General features: G+C 38.0%; 1 protein-coding gene across 1 annotated transcript in view; it reads left to right on the forward strand.

Moving 5' to 3' along the window:
- The first annotated feature begins 2,918 nt into the window (after positions 1–2,918).
- ZNG1A (Zn regulated GTPase metalloprotein activator 1A) overlaps positions 2,919–15,572 on the forward strand; it is a 43,848-nt gene continuing 31,194 nt past the window's right edge. Inside the window, exons 1-4 of the mRNA XM_008144964.3 lie at positions 2,919–3,146; positions 7,428–7,514; positions 10,213–10,309; positions 11,442–11,533. Coding sequence (XP_008143186.2) covers positions 2,993–3,146; positions 7,428–7,514; positions 10,213–10,309; positions 11,442–11,533 — 430 coding nt within the window. The 5' untranslated portion in view covers positions 2,919–2,992. The remainder of the gene's footprint in view (positions 3,147–7,427; positions 7,515–10,212; positions 10,310–11,441; positions 11,534–15,572) is intronic.

Raw genomic sequence — 15,572 nt, forward strand, 5'->3', positions numbered from 1 at the left:
TTAAAATGGGCATACAAACAATGTTTAAGATGCAGAGTTAAATAAGATAATGCATTTCATGTGCTTAATACAATGCCTATCAGGTGGTGAGCGATCCACACATTATTTTTTATTGTTATTATTTTATCATAAAGTAACTGAGACTAAGCAAAATTGCAAAACTAAGGGAATTTTAAAATTATAATAGAAAACTGTAATAGATTCTACACTATTATACTTAGGAAATTTTAAAACTTATTTTAAAAGGCATTTTTGATTAAATAACAACAACAAATGCTTACGCAAAATAAAATGGATAAAATCGGTAAGTCTTGTGTTAACAAAGAAGTAAAAACAGTCATACTTAGGGTGAAAGAAACCTGAGATTGCAAGTCATGTATCTGAATAAATCCTAACCCTCGCTTCCTCAGTCACATGCTTGCTAAATTCTGTCCAATTACTAGAGTCAGCAAAGAAAATGACAGAATTCTAAAAATTCATAAATAACTTGATGAGGAGTATTATGGAAACAGATGAAAGGAAAGATTGTATTAAGTTATAATCTTTATACTTGTACTTAGGTATGGTTCAATTGGGCAATCATTGTTCAACTGGGCAACCACCACAAATAGATTCTAAATCAACTCTGCTCAGAAGGCCAGGACTTAAAACTTCCGAGGGCAGGACCTGAGGCAGTGCTTCTCTGCAAATTTACACCGGCACCACCACAGTTTGATGAACAGACAGGCCTTTAACTTTTTTTTAAGTAGCAGATTTATTCGGATAAAATTCATAGACCATATTATAAACCTACTTAAGGTATATAATTCACTGGTTTTTCGTATATTCAGAGTTGTGTTACCATCATCACAATCAATTTTAGAGCATATTCAGTACCCCCAAAATGTACCCATTAGCAGTCACCTCCCTCAGTCCCCCAGTCCCTGGTAACAACTAATCTATTTTTTATTTCTATAGATTTGCCTATTCTGGACATTTCATATAAATGGATTCATACAATATGTGGTATGTGAATGATTTCTTTCACTCAACATAATGCTTTTGAGTTTCACTCATCTTGTAGCAGATATTAGCACTTTATGAATGTTTATTGTGAGATAATTTTTCGTTGTGTGTATATATCACATTTTGTTTACCTATTCATCGTAGGACGGACAATTGGGGTGCCTTTAATGTGTGACCACTGGGTAAAACTTTTTGCTCTGACTGAGACTATACACTGTTACGGCAATATTTGCCTGTCACCTTGACTGAGCCGGCCTTATGGGGCACGGGATCCTCTTGTTGAGAGATAAGAGATGTTAATGGGACATTCAGCTGGAGCCATGAAAGGGAATCTGCACGAATGTGCCTGAGAAATATCTAAGGGAAGGCGGTCAGCTTCTGTTCAGGGAGTCACACTGTGCTGAAGGATCACTGAATGCTGTTGATGGAGCAAAACCTGGAAACAGTTGACAGGAAATGGATAAATTGTTCACTCTGCACAAGAGATCACAGGGAAAGCTTGGGGTCCACTTCAACCAGCTCTGTTTTTGACAGCAGTACTCTTAGAGCCAGCCCCATGTCCCTCTGCCATGCCTGGAATGACTTTAATAACCAAGACTTTTTCTTTTGAATTTGTAGCTGCTCATCACTTTCCTTCCCACCCATCCATTTAACAGACCTTACAAACTTAACAAAAAATAAAAATAAATTGCTGTATAGTTACATAATATTGTAGAATATAATACAATGCTGAAGTTGAAAAATATAGCTAACCCCAGGAGTTTATATTTTGTATGACACTCTTTTCACAAAGTTCAAACACAAAATTAAACAATATATATATATGTATATGTATATATATATATATATATACTTAGAAAATATGTTAATTTTGTCTTAATACAAAATGTATATTTTAAATATATATTATAAAACTAAATACATATGGTAAATACATATGTGATAAAACTAAATATATTTGATATATGTAATTAAACTAAAAAGAAAAGAGGGAATAATGAATCACCCATAATCAATTCATGATTGTGTTTACTACCTTAAGGGAGAGGCCAAGGGTTAGAATAGGAGAGGGGCATATAGGTCATTGTAACTTATTGGTAATGTTCTTGGTTTAGGGGGTGAGGGCAAAGGAGTTCATTATAAGTATAGGGTGTCCCCAAAAATGTACACACACACTTTGAATAATTATAGAGGCCGTGTGTATTAAAATACATTTCATTTTCAAAATTGGGCTATCAGCTGTTAAAGTGTGTATACATTTTTTTGGGGGACACTGTATATATAAATACAAAGGAGGGCTATCCATGGATTAATGATGAGAGAGTGTCATGAACCAAAGAATATAGAAAATGAACTTAGATTACCTAAGATTCAAACAAATAGTGACAAAGAACAATAAATGAAAGTAATGTGTGCACGTTGTAAACATTTGGATATACATATATAAAAAAGAAAAAGGTTTCACTGGTTATTTCGTCAGGTATACATATTATAATTAACATTGTATTGTTATAACCTTCCATGTTTTTCCTTATGGATCAAAAAAATTTTTTTTAATTATACTAAAAAAATCATTTGATGTCACGTTGATAAAGTCTATGCCCTGTGGGAGCTGTTTAGGTCAGGCTACCCAGCCCAGGTTCCAACCAGCCTGGCCTCAGCCCCTCCCTCAGCCGTGAGCTGTCAGAGCGGCCGGCGGCGGGCGCACACGGTGACAGCGTCAGAGCTGGGCTCCTCCGCGAACCCTGACGACCCCGCCCGCCGCTCTCCGCTTCCGGGAACGCCCTGGGGGCGTGTCTAAGACGCTAGGCGGTCCGCAGCCCGAGCCCAGGTAAAAGGGGCGGGACTCGGAGGAGCCTGGCGTCGCGGCGTGATGACGTTGACGCCGCGCCTGGCGTGGCGTGCCAGGCGTGAGCAGCCGCTGCTCCGCGGGTTGGTCCCCGCTCTCGAGCTGAGGGAGAGGTGAGCGTGCCGTCGGCCGGCCGAGATGTCACAGGCCTTTGGCGCTGTGGACGAGGAAGAGGAGCTGGCGGAGGAGGACTGTCCTGAGTTGGTCCCCATTGAGGCGAAGCAAAGAGAGCAGGAGGAAAAGCCTGGCCCCGGCGCTAAGATCCCAGTCACAATTATCACCGGGTATTTAGGTAACTAACCATCCCGGTCAGAGAACCCTTGTATCTGGGGATTTGGGGGGGGCTCACAGATTGTAGGCATTCTGGCCACTGGCCGACAGCAAATGCCTCTGGAGGTACGGGCTGGGCCACTGGCTCCCCGATTCACATTTATCGTGTGAGACTCAAAAGTAACCTCGCATTTTGAAAGTGGTCATGGTTTTGCGGTCTGAAGCCCGGACCCGCCCCCAAACTGTGCCAGTGATCAATTACCTTTCTGAAGCTTATCTACCTCATTTGAAAATGCAAACAGGACCGGTCACCTGTCCGAGTTTCTCCTCTGCAAAGCGGGGCCGGAAATACCTACCTTGTAAGCCTGTTGCCTTAAAGGATGTCCTGTCAGTAAAATGCTCCACACAAGGGGCGGGCCTCAGACAATTCCCCTTCCCCTCCAGCCGTTCCCCTCCAGCCCTTCCTGGAAATACCACCTCTCGCAAACATTCTTTTTTCTTTTGTTTGAGATCTGTTTTTAAAGCACTGTAGGAGAAAGAGTAAGAATAAAAAACCGCCCTCCAAGACTTCTTCTTTTTTTTTTTTTTTTGCTTTTTAATCGTTTTATTTTTCAATTACAGTTGAAACACAATATTATGTTTCAGGTGTACACCCCAGTGATTAGACATTATATAACTTACTAAGTGATCATCCCGATAAATCTTATACCCATCTGACACCATACACAGTTACCAGAATACGACTGACTGTATTCCCTATGTGGTACTTTACATCCCCATGACTATTCTGTCATTACCAATTTCTACTTCTAAATCCCTCCACCCGTTTCACCCATCCTCCCAACACCCATCTATATGAGTCTGTTTTTGTTCTGTTTGTTCGTTAATTTTGTGGGGGTATTTTTTTAGATTCAATTGTTGATAGGTATGTATTTATTGCCATTTTATTGTTCATATTGTTTGTTTTTTCCTTCTTCTTGAAAAAGACCCTTTAACGTTTTCATGTAACATTGCTTTGGCGGTGATGTACTTCTTTAGCTTTTTCTTGACTGGGACGCTCATTGTATGTCCTTCAATTCTAAACGATGATAGCTTTGCTCGGTAGAGTAATCTTTGTTAGAGGTTCTTGCTTTTCATCACTTTAAATACTTCTTGTTGATCCCTTCTGGCCTGCAAAGTTTCTGCTGAGAGATCAGCAGTCGTATGGGGGATCCTCTGTAGGCAACTGCGTGTTTCTTGTTGCTTTTAAGATTCTTTGTCTTTAACCTTTTGCATTTTAATTGTGATGTGTCTTGGTGTGGGTTCATCTTGTTTGGGACTCTGCGCTTCCTGAACTTGTGTGTCTATTTCCTTCACCAGGTTAGGGAAGTTTTAGGACTTCCATTCAGCTCAGTTTCAGGAGGTTCTGAATGATGGTTGCTCTGTAGTGTAGTTGTAACTTGGATGTGCTTGTGGGAGGATGTGAGTACCACATTTACCTACACTGTTATCTTGACCAGAAGCAGACTGTATTTCTTTAATACTGAGGTCGTTCAAGAATGCACTGGGACGCTTGAATTCATAGGTTTGTAAACATGCTACAGTTTCCTGAAGGACAGTTTAGAGGTACTTAATTGAAAAAGTTTGAGAAGTATTATTTGTAAGCCTTATAGTTAAATAGAAGGGCTAGAATAAATACATGACCCTATTAAAAGTGTGGGGAAAGTTAAGAAATGTAAAAAAAAGTGAAATGATTTGGAGGAAATAATACCATTCCTAGATGCTACTAGAGACAAGCACAAACTTAGTGCACCTGAGGACCTTTTACATAAAAATAATAATTAAATCACTGGTGTTTCTTTTTTTTGTTTTGTAGACTATAAGTTTATTTCTGTTTTTACTCAGGACTAATTTAATAATGGAATTTATTTTTGGTATTTTTCCACTGTTATTCAGAGACTGCCCTTCTGTGAAATTGAACAAATTCCTTGTCCAAAACAGTATAGTTCGACTTGTCCCTCTGGCCTTTTTCATTTTGCACACTGGTAGGTCAGTAGAGCATTGTAGATAATGGTCTGAAACTTAGGAGTGAGGCTCATGCCAGCAACCTTTTGTTGAATCTAGGGCATAGTTTCACTGCTTATTCTTGATCATCATTTTCTATTTCTTGAAACATTGTTCCTTCAGCTTCTATCACATTTTTCTTCCAATATTTCCACCTAATTCTCTGGTTTCTTCTTTAAAAATTTCCTCTTCTCTGTCCATTCTTTGAACTTCATACCCAGATAGTTTCTATTTTGATGTTCCACAGACATTTCAAACTCAGCATGTCCAAGACTTCATGTTATCATCCACCTCAAATCCTCCTGCTCCTGTGATCCCAATCGCCTAAAAGCTTCCTAACTAGTCTTGAGTCCCAGTGCCCTTTTAATATATTCTGTGTATTTTAGCCTTAATGGTCTTCATTAATGTCAATCTGATTGTGTCACACTCTTCTGTGGTTTCCATTTGGGTTAAAGTTCAAATTCCTTAACGTGAATTACAAGGTCCTGTATTGTCTGGCTCTTGACAAGCTCTCCAGCCTGCAAAAATGTGACCCAACATTGACCTACTTCTAAACGGCACCAAGAACTTTAGCCCTTGTATACTCTTCTTCTTTTCTTTTTAATGTATTTTTATTGATTTCAGAGAGAAAGGGAGAGGGAGAGAGAGATAGAAACAGCAATAATGAGAGAGAATCATTGGATCGGCTGCCTCCTGCCACCAGGAATCGAGCCAGCAACCCGGGCATGTGCCCTGACCAGGAATCAAACCGTGACCTCCAGGTTCATAGGTCAATGCTCAACCACTGAGCCACACCAGCCAGGCCCTTGTATTCTTCTTACTCTTATTCTTCTGGCTAGATGTCCTCTTAGGTGCTCCATAACATCTTATACATCTATTAAATGTTTCATCCTGTGACATAATTGCCTCTTTATTGATCTGAATTTCCCTTCCTATCTCAGTTAATGCCTTTAAGCTACATGAAGGTAGAGACAGTTTATCTCTGTTTTGTGCTCTTTTCACCAAGGTCCAGCATGAAATCTGGTCCATAGTAGCTTTTGAATGAACTACATGTTAAAGTCTTTTGCTTCATAATATAGTTAATTATTAAGCCTTAGTAATTTTATAAGATCTCTTACAACCTCCCCTTCCTGTCCATTTTCACTGCCACTACCTAGTACAGCACTCATGTCCAGGGCCTCTGTCTTACTCTTGGACTGGCTTTGAGAATTTCTTCATGGCCCTGCCTCCTCGAGGTATGTCCCTTCCATTCTATACTTCACACTTCAGTGACGTTGAGCTTCCCACATAGAGCACTCTAAACACAAGACTTCCATCCTTCAGTTTTTAAAGGAGTATGACCTAGAAGATATTAATACCCTAATACTCAGTAACTTCCTAGAAATCTTGTAAATCCACTTCAGAAGATAAGTACAAGTGCTTGTAATGACAAAACACTGGAAACAACTGAATGTCCACCAACAGAAAAATAGATAAATAAATGATATATTTATATAATTGAAATACAGTACTGTGCAATTGGGATTTTTTTCCCCCCTCTCTATGAACTTTGCTGTCTATGGCTCACAAGACAAATGTTTTTCTTCTACTTCAGCTGAACATAATAGGTTTAATATGCCACCTACTGGATAAAGTTAGTGTAGCTTTATGAGTTTATCTTTCTAAAGACTGAATATTCTGTCTTATTATTTCCTACATCCATTATTTTGTGTGTGTGATATATATATATATATAAAATCAATTTTATATGTTGCTTTAAGCATACTAAAAGTAGACATATAGTCAGTTTCAATTTGTGTCTGGTTAATGATGGATGTTGAAATAAAAGGTCTTTATATGTAAGTTTTAGGGAATAAAATCATATATTCTTGGCTAAGAAACATTGTCATCATGCAAAAGGATTTAAATATTGTATAAACTACATGAGTACTTTATTCTTTGGAAGCTATTACTTCAATATTTTTTTATTTAATAGAAAATTTTAAAGCCCTTGTATTAATTGTATTATAAATTATGTAGAAGGCATATTATTTTTGTCATAATGAGATTGAAGAAAGCTGTGTGATCCAACTTATAGGAGTATTTGTAAGCATTTATAAAGTGTTATGTCAACAAAACATTTTTAATACTTTTCAGAGGGTACTTTAATCTTCCTCTGGAATAAACTTAATTAAATAATATTTTTAAAACCATTGTGACGCTATCTTTTTGTATCTTTAAGTTTTGTTATTTTATAAAATCTATAAAATGTATTTTATAGGTGCTGGGAAGACAACACTTCTGAACTATATTTTGACAGAGCAACACAGTAAAAGAGTTGCAGTTATTTTAAATGAATTTGGGGAAGGTAAGTCAAGTTGAACAAATGCTATGCTGCAAGAATTTAAAACATAGTTCATTCCACTTGTGACTTGATATTCCATATTTAAAAATGAAAATGCAACGCATTATAATGTGAATATATTGATGTGGATAGTTTTGGAAGAATGGGATTAATTTCTGTCAAGTTGTATTTTGGACAGATTTTGAATACTGAAATTAGATAGTTTCTATAACATTTTATTTTGTATAACTTTCAAATTCATATCAATGGAATTAAATTTTTACATGAAATAAATTACTCCAGAAGTAAAAATCTATGATATGTGATTGATATGAAAGAAAGTTCTTTCAGGAACTAGAAAGATACTTTTGTAATGATTATATTGTTTAGTATCGGCTTTTGAAAAATTTAAAAATGCTTTATTTATTGTAAGGTTTCCTAGTTGAATGTTTATCTGCAAAGCAATTAAAACTGAAGATTTTAAAAATACGTTGAACATATAGTCTCTATCTTCAAAAAACTTCAGTTACCAGTGAAAATACATGCATTAAACATTCCATTTTTGTCTTTAATGTTGAACTGTAGTTTAAAAAAAAATCTATACAGCAGTATAAAACACAGTTCTTTATTACTTTTATACGTTTTTCTTCTTAAGTGTGAATTTTAATAAAAGCTCAGTTTTAGCCAAAAAATGTAACTTCTGTGGGATATTTCATAAGGTATACTATTTTTTCTGTTGTAAATTAGTAAAAGAGCTAGTTTTTATGAACAGGATGGGAGGCCTGTTGGTTAATTGTGGTTTGTGGTTCCAGTAAACTAAAGAGAAAAGTCCTGTTAGACAAAATTAAAATCCCAAGATTTTTACATCACAGTCTTATATTCTGGCTTCTTATTAACTGATATTTGGGATATTGATAACATTATTTCTTACTACTTTTTTTTCATTCTTTCTGGGTCATTTTCACAATTTGTCCTTTACAGCATTCATAATACTTTCCTTCACATTTTATTGATGTTCTCTACACCCTGAATTCTGTGGCAACCCCTTTCAAGCTCTTTGTCAGCTCCTAACTGAAATATAAACAAAAAATATATGAATTAAAAAAAATTTTTTTTTTGGCTGTTTGTGTTACTGGACATTTAGAACTCTTTCCTGGCTTTGGTATATTTTTTTATTGGGGGAAAAAATAAGACTTTTAAAAAGCATTCTTATATGATTCTTATGTGTATAAGAATCTCCAATACATTTTTTCTCAAGCATTGCTGGGAAACTAAATTTAATATTTAAGTGAGCACATTGATTCCCTGGCTAAGCAACTTCCTCAAATGAACCAAGGTTTTTACTCACATTGGGAATACTGAGTAGACTGTCTAATAGAAACAAAAACAATTTAGAGGAAGAATGAAAAGAAAAATATAGATAAGGACCTTAAGAGGTTGAAGGGCATATGAAAACTAATATTTAAAACACACTATCTAGAAAGTTGACCACAAACAAGAAAAGTGCCATGATATGATTCATTAATTTTAGACTTGTCTCCTTAGGGACTTCAATCCTTTGTAAGAAATGAAAGCTAAAATAAGCTGGAGTTAGTATAGATTAAGATAAGGAGGCTGCATGAATAGAATAGAATAGAATAGAATAAAAGTTATAAAATGCATTTTTTGCTTTGAATTCTCCATTGTCAACTATATATATACTAGTGGCCCGGTGCACGAATTCATGTACATTTAAAGGAAATTAATTAGAAGAAATATTTTAATATCAATATTCTTCCTTTCTCTATAATAGAAGTGTCAGAGATGAAAGAAAATATATAAAATGTGTATGAAAATAATATATAAATTGATTAATAAATAACAACATGATATAACAACAACAAAGACATGATATAAAAACAACAAAATCATGATATAAAAACAACAAACACATGATACAAAAACATGATATAAAAACAACATTAATAAAAACAATGACTAATAAATTGATTAAACTTATTCTAATATATCCCTGTATACCACATTAAGAGTAAAAACACTTTCAGAGTACCAGACTAATTTCCCTTATGATGAAATATTTACAACTTGAACTTTAACGTCACACGCTCTTTGAACTTGAGCGAAAGCAACCTATAACTGACCATGTCCCAAAATGGGTTCGGGTAGGAATTCCTACTCTGTCTAGATTGGCACCAGCGAGAGCTTTATATGTATCGCACATGCGCGAGTCAACATTTATTTTTAAACTAGAGGCCCAGTGCATGAAAATTTGTGCACTCAGGGAGTCCCTCAGCCTGGCCTGTGCCCTCTCGCAGTCCGGGAACCCTCAGGGAATGTCCGATTGATGGCTTAGGCAGACATCCTTAGCGCTGCCATGGAGGCAGGAGAGGCTCCCGCCACCGCCGTTGCGCTCGCCAGCTGTGAGCCCAGCTTCTGGCTGAGCGGAGCTCCCCTGTGGGAGTGCACTGACCACCAGGGGGCAGCTCCTGCGTTGAGTGTCTTCCCCCCTGGTGGTCAGTGCACATCATAACAACCAGTCATTCTGCCGTTCAGTCAATTTGCATATTAGCTTTTTATTATATAGGATTGCCAGTGTGCATCATATGTACCGGCCAGTCGGTCAGACAGTTGGACACTCGGTCACTTAGCCTTTTATATATATAGATTTTTTTTTTTGGTTTGCTAGTGAACATAATCTAAAGAGTAATTATTATTATTTCAGGAAGTGCAGTGGAGAAATCCTTAGCTGTGAGCCAAGGTGGAGAGCTTTACGAAGAATGGCTGGAACTTAGAAACGGTTGCCTGTGCTGTTCAGTAAAGTGAGGAATGTGTTTACATTGTTCTTGTTGGTTTACTGTAAATGTTAACTGATTATATTTCCAGCTTTGATTTTCTTATGTAATTTTACTGAATTTACAGTCTACTTCATTGTATTTTTAAATAGAAAATAGACTTAAAGTGTTTCTTGCTATCTTATTTCTTTTTCTACATGCTCTAATTCTTTGGTCCTTTTATTGAGGTTTTTTTTATGTCAGGGTTTATTTAATCTCTGTGGTGCATAAAAGTCACATTTTATCTGTGAAAAATGGCCTGAGTTTAGTTAAGTCATTGGTCTTTGTTCTAAGACTTCATCCTCTAAAAACAAAAATGAATGATTATTAAAAAAAAGAGAAAATCCTCACAATATTTTCCATCAGTTATAGTTCTTTCCAAGGACTATCTATTTTATTCACTAATATACCACAGAACTTAGAAAAGGATCTGACACATAGCAGTCACTCAAGTATTTGTTGAGTGAATTAGGAAAATTAACAACTGCACTGTGAGTTTTGTATATTCTAGTGAATTAAATTTCCTCTACATCGTTTATTATCTTAGCTGTTTGACTTTGAGACTTTGAGTCAAATGTATTAACAAGGCTAAAGTCATAATAGGTTTACTTAAACAACCAAAATACATCTATTAATTATTTCTTGTACTTTTTATATTATAAGGAAAAAGGGAAATTAAAACCTGGTACTCTAATTTAAAACAGAGATAAATGGTATTTACCAGTAGTATCCTTTTAGCTGTTATATTAAACTACTGTAATTCATAAATTTTATTATTATTTGCAATGTTGATTTTTTCAAAAGATATAAAAATAATAGATTCTGACTTATTTTATAGTCAGGCATAGTAAACATTTCCTCTGCTTTTAATTTTAGTAAAATTAAATATTAACTTATCATGTATCTGATTTCTTTTTATTTATCAGTGTATATGCATCTATTTTTTCCTTCACTGGTAAATATTGGATGGACATTTTGTTACAAGTTTGGAAGTGAGTTAAATTTTCACATGCCTAAAGATATTTTTGTCTCAGATTGCTGAATATATTTTTAAATTTTTGTAATGATTGCTTTAAAATATTCAGGCCAATACCTAATAGTATATTTTGGTATTCTCCAGGGACAATGGCCTTAGAGCTATTGAGAATTTGATGCAGAAGAAGGGGAAATTTGATTACATACTGTTAGAGACCACGGGATTAGCAGATCCTGGTAAGAAACAACATTATTAATAACCATAATATAGTTCTTACATATTTTAAAATAAATATACTAGAGAAATCTCTAAAATAAGTTTTAAAGCTTTATTCTTTGGTTAAGAGAGGAAAAATATGTGTTGTCATGTTCTTTAGAAGATGAATCATGATCAAAGTACTTAGTACTTTTAATCTGAAAATAGAATTTGAAGTTGTATTGATTGTTTTAGGGTTTTTAGTAGTAACAAAAATTGTTAAAAATACGGAAATTTAGGAAAAATTGAGACATTTTACTTTTAAGTTTATATTTGATTAGTTATACTCTCCCAAGATCTTACTAGTATTTCTGATTATTTTCCAATCCAGTTTTCTTAGAGGGTCATTTATAGCTACTCAAGAGCTTTTGGATTCTAATTCTAGCAATACTTATTCCTGTAAATTATTGTTAGCATTTTGTTTTTCTGCTACTAAACTTAAAATAATTTTGGGGGTAAATCTATAATAATAAAAGGGTAATATGCTAATTAGACTGGACATCATTCCAGACATCCTTCTGGACGAAGCCAGGGCCAGAGGGAAGCCCAGGTCCTGGGTGCCGGCAGGCGGCTGGAGGAAAGCCAGCCCGGGTCCCGGGTGCCAGCGGTCGGCTGGAGGGAAGCCAGCCCAGGTATCCCGGTGCCAGAGGGAAGCCGGTGCCAGCAACTGGGGGAAGGAAGGCCTACTCTTACACGAATTTCATGCATCGGGCCTCTAGTATTATTATAAGGTGTAGAGTTAAATCAGGCCTTTTTCCTAGTGTAGATTGATTATTCATGAAATTTTTACCTTTGAATGGAATTATATATAAACTTTCCCAGTGAAAGCTACACAAAGTTGACCTGTTTCTGTCAATGGGTTTGTTTCCTTCTTACCCAAATAACTTTTTAAAAATATATATGTTTTATTTTTTTAGAGAGAGAGAAACATTGATTTGTTGCCTCCCATACGTACCCGACGTAGGATCGAACCAGCAATCTAGGTATGTGCCCTACCCAGGAATCTAACCAGCAATCTTGCGGTGTATAAGATGATGCTCCAACCACACCGGCCAGGGTTCCCAAATAACTTTTAGGTAACATTTTTATTCCTAGTTTGCAGAACCTTTTCCAAGTCCAACTCATACCATTTTGTTTTGTAAGTCTGATCCATACCATTATTTCTTTTTGATCTGGATCTGTGGCATTGGACCATAAAACCATATTAAAGTAAGGTTTTGGATTAATTTATTAAAAGGTAATAATTATTTAAAAGAAATATTGTAGTATACTGAAGGTTCAAATGTAATAAATGGTATTATACCTAGAAGTATTACATAATAACATTGCCCTCATGTTTTCAAACTAGTATTGAATGGGCTGTTTTGGTCCTTATGGAATGCCTTGGTTTTTTTATACATTTCATACATTTCCAATAGGTTTGACCAATGATACAACTTGAATTATTACACTAGTGTTAAATATTAAATTTACTTAAATCTAGAAAGATAGGAAAATATATACCTCTTTTTAAAATAGCAAATATCAGTATCTTTCATTGTAACACTAGAAAAACTCTTGTAACTTTTTTTTGAAAATGAGGTCTGTGTGACATTCTTTTATTTTTTTTTATTTATTTTTTTTTAAATATTTTTATTGAGGTATTATATGTGTACATATCCATTCTTTTATTTTTATTGATTTCATAGAGGAAGAGGGAGGGAGCGAGAGATAGAAACATCAGTGATTAGAGAGAATCATTGATTGGCTGCCTCCTGCATGCCCCCTACTGGGGATTGATCCTGCAACATGGACATGTGCCCTTGACCGGAATTGAACCCAGGACCCTTCAGTCCATAGGCTGATGCTCTTTTCCACTGAGCCAAACCAGCTAGGGCCTCTTGTAACTTTTCTTTGAGAGTAGGTGAGTTTAATAAAACATGGTTCAGCTTCTCAGAGGAAGAAAGAAAAGTTAAAGATCTCAGATAAAGCTTTTGTACAAATTATAGATATAAATGGGTTAATGTTTCTTCTAACTTTTTTTTAGAATAATGATTTTTATTGTTTGGGTAAAAATTAAACATTATTTTTAAAAATTAAAGAATACCTAAGAAAATAAGTTTAAAATAAAATCATCCTATGTTTCAGTATGTTGAAATTCAAGTAGGTAAATTTCATTCCCAGGATTTCTCTGTGCCAAGCTACTCATTATGGTTGAATGATAGTATTGGCCTCAGGAGCTTGTGAAAAGAGCAGATTCTTTTTTTTTTTATTTAATACTAGGGGCCCAGGGCACAAATTCGTGCACCTTGAAAGGAACTGTGGGCCGCGAGGCTGCGGTGGGCACAGGGGCAGGTCTCGGCCCATCCTCCACGCCTCTGTCCGGCCCCTCCCGCCATGGCCCCCGGTCTCCTGTCTGCTGGCAGCTCCACTCCCACTGCTGCCACTCCCATGCTCTGACGGCACCAGCCCTGCTCGCACCCACTGATGGCGCCGAGCAATTGGAGCCGGCACCAGCAGTGGATGCAAGTGAGGTCATCACCGGCAGCGGGTGCAAGAGGCGGCTGCCGGCCCCAATTGCCCCTCAGGAGCTGGGGGAGGTGGAGAAGCCCTGAGGGGCGATCAGGGCTGGCAGCCGCCGCTCCCACCCGCTGACAGCGCCAAGAGATAGGGGCCAGCGCTGGGCACCGGCAACGAGTGCAAGTAATGCCTCCAGTGCCCACAGCGGGTGCAAGTTGGGCCAGTGCTGGCAGCAGGTGCGAGCACCAGGCAGGACTGCGGTGTGCAGGAGCAAAAAATTTTCAGTAACCACCAGAGGCTCGCCCTGATGACAGTGACCGGTGCCCCATTTTGGTCTGGCGCCCCCGCTCATCTGCTCCACCATCCTACTGAGGCCAATGCCCACCATGTTCGCACTCTGCCGCCTGCTGCCGATGCCCACCATGTTCCACACGTGCCCCCTGGTGGTCAGTGCACGTCATAATGACTGGTTGTTCAGTTGTTTGGTTGTTCTGCCGTTTGGTCTATTTGCATATTAGGGTTTTCTATATATAGATATTTTTATTGATTTCAGAGAGGAAGGAAGAGGGAGAGAGAGAAACATCAATGATGAGAGAGAATCATTGATTGGCTGCCTCCTGCACACCCCCTACTGGGGATCGAGCCTGCAACCAGGGCATGTGCCTTGGACTAGAATTGAACCCAGGACCCTTCAGTCTATAGGCTGACGCTCTATCCACTGAGCCAAACCAGTTAGGGCCAAAAAGAGCAGATTCTTGAACCCCATCACAGATCTACTGATTCAGAATCTCTAAGGGCGGGACCTAGCAACCTCCAGGTGATTCTTATCTATAAATATAAGAACCAAGCGACCTGAACTACCGGAATGACCGGAATGCACTGCGGCAGCCAACTGGCCCGATCAGGGCCCCAATCAAACCCCCAAACCTCCCGCGGCCCCTCCCCCCGGCCAGCCACGCCCCTGATTGCCCCCCCCCCCCCCGCCAGATCAGGGCGGGGCTGGCGCACCAACCTCCCGGTCCCTCTCCTGGCCAGCAGGCCCTGATTGCCCGATTGGGGCCAGGGAACTGGGGGTGGGTGGCAGCAGATGTGGGTGGTGAGGGAAGGGGAAGGGGGGAGGCCAGGAATCTGATCACCAGCCAGGCTTAGGGACCCCACCTGTGCATGATTTCGTGCACCGTGCCTCTAGTAAATTCATAAGTCTGGGAAGCCCTGTTCTATGCACTTCTGAAAACTGTATAAATATGGAGAAATATTTTATAAAATGGGATCTCATTCCTTGTGCTATTCTGAAATAACTAGAGGCCCGGTGCATGAATCTGTGCATGGGTGGGTTCTAGCCGGCCCCACCCCCGATCGCTGTGAGGGGGGCCGTTTGGGGGAGGGGCTTTTCAGGGGGAGGGTCCTCGGGTAGTTGGAGGGCTGGCCCCTCCCCCTGGTCAAACTTCCGGTCAAACTCCCGGTCGAGGGGACCATTTGCATGTTAGCCTTTTATTATATAAAATTATTTAGTTTTACTTG

Source organism: Eptesicus fuscus, chromosome 15 (assembly GCF_027574615.1).
Source record: "Eptesicus fuscus isolate TK198812 chromosome 15, DD_ASM_mEF_20220401, whole genome shotgun sequence".
In the NCBI taxonomy this organism is placed as follows: domain Eukaryota; kingdom Metazoa; phylum Chordata; class Mammalia; order Chiroptera; family Vespertilionidae; genus Eptesicus; species Eptesicus fuscus.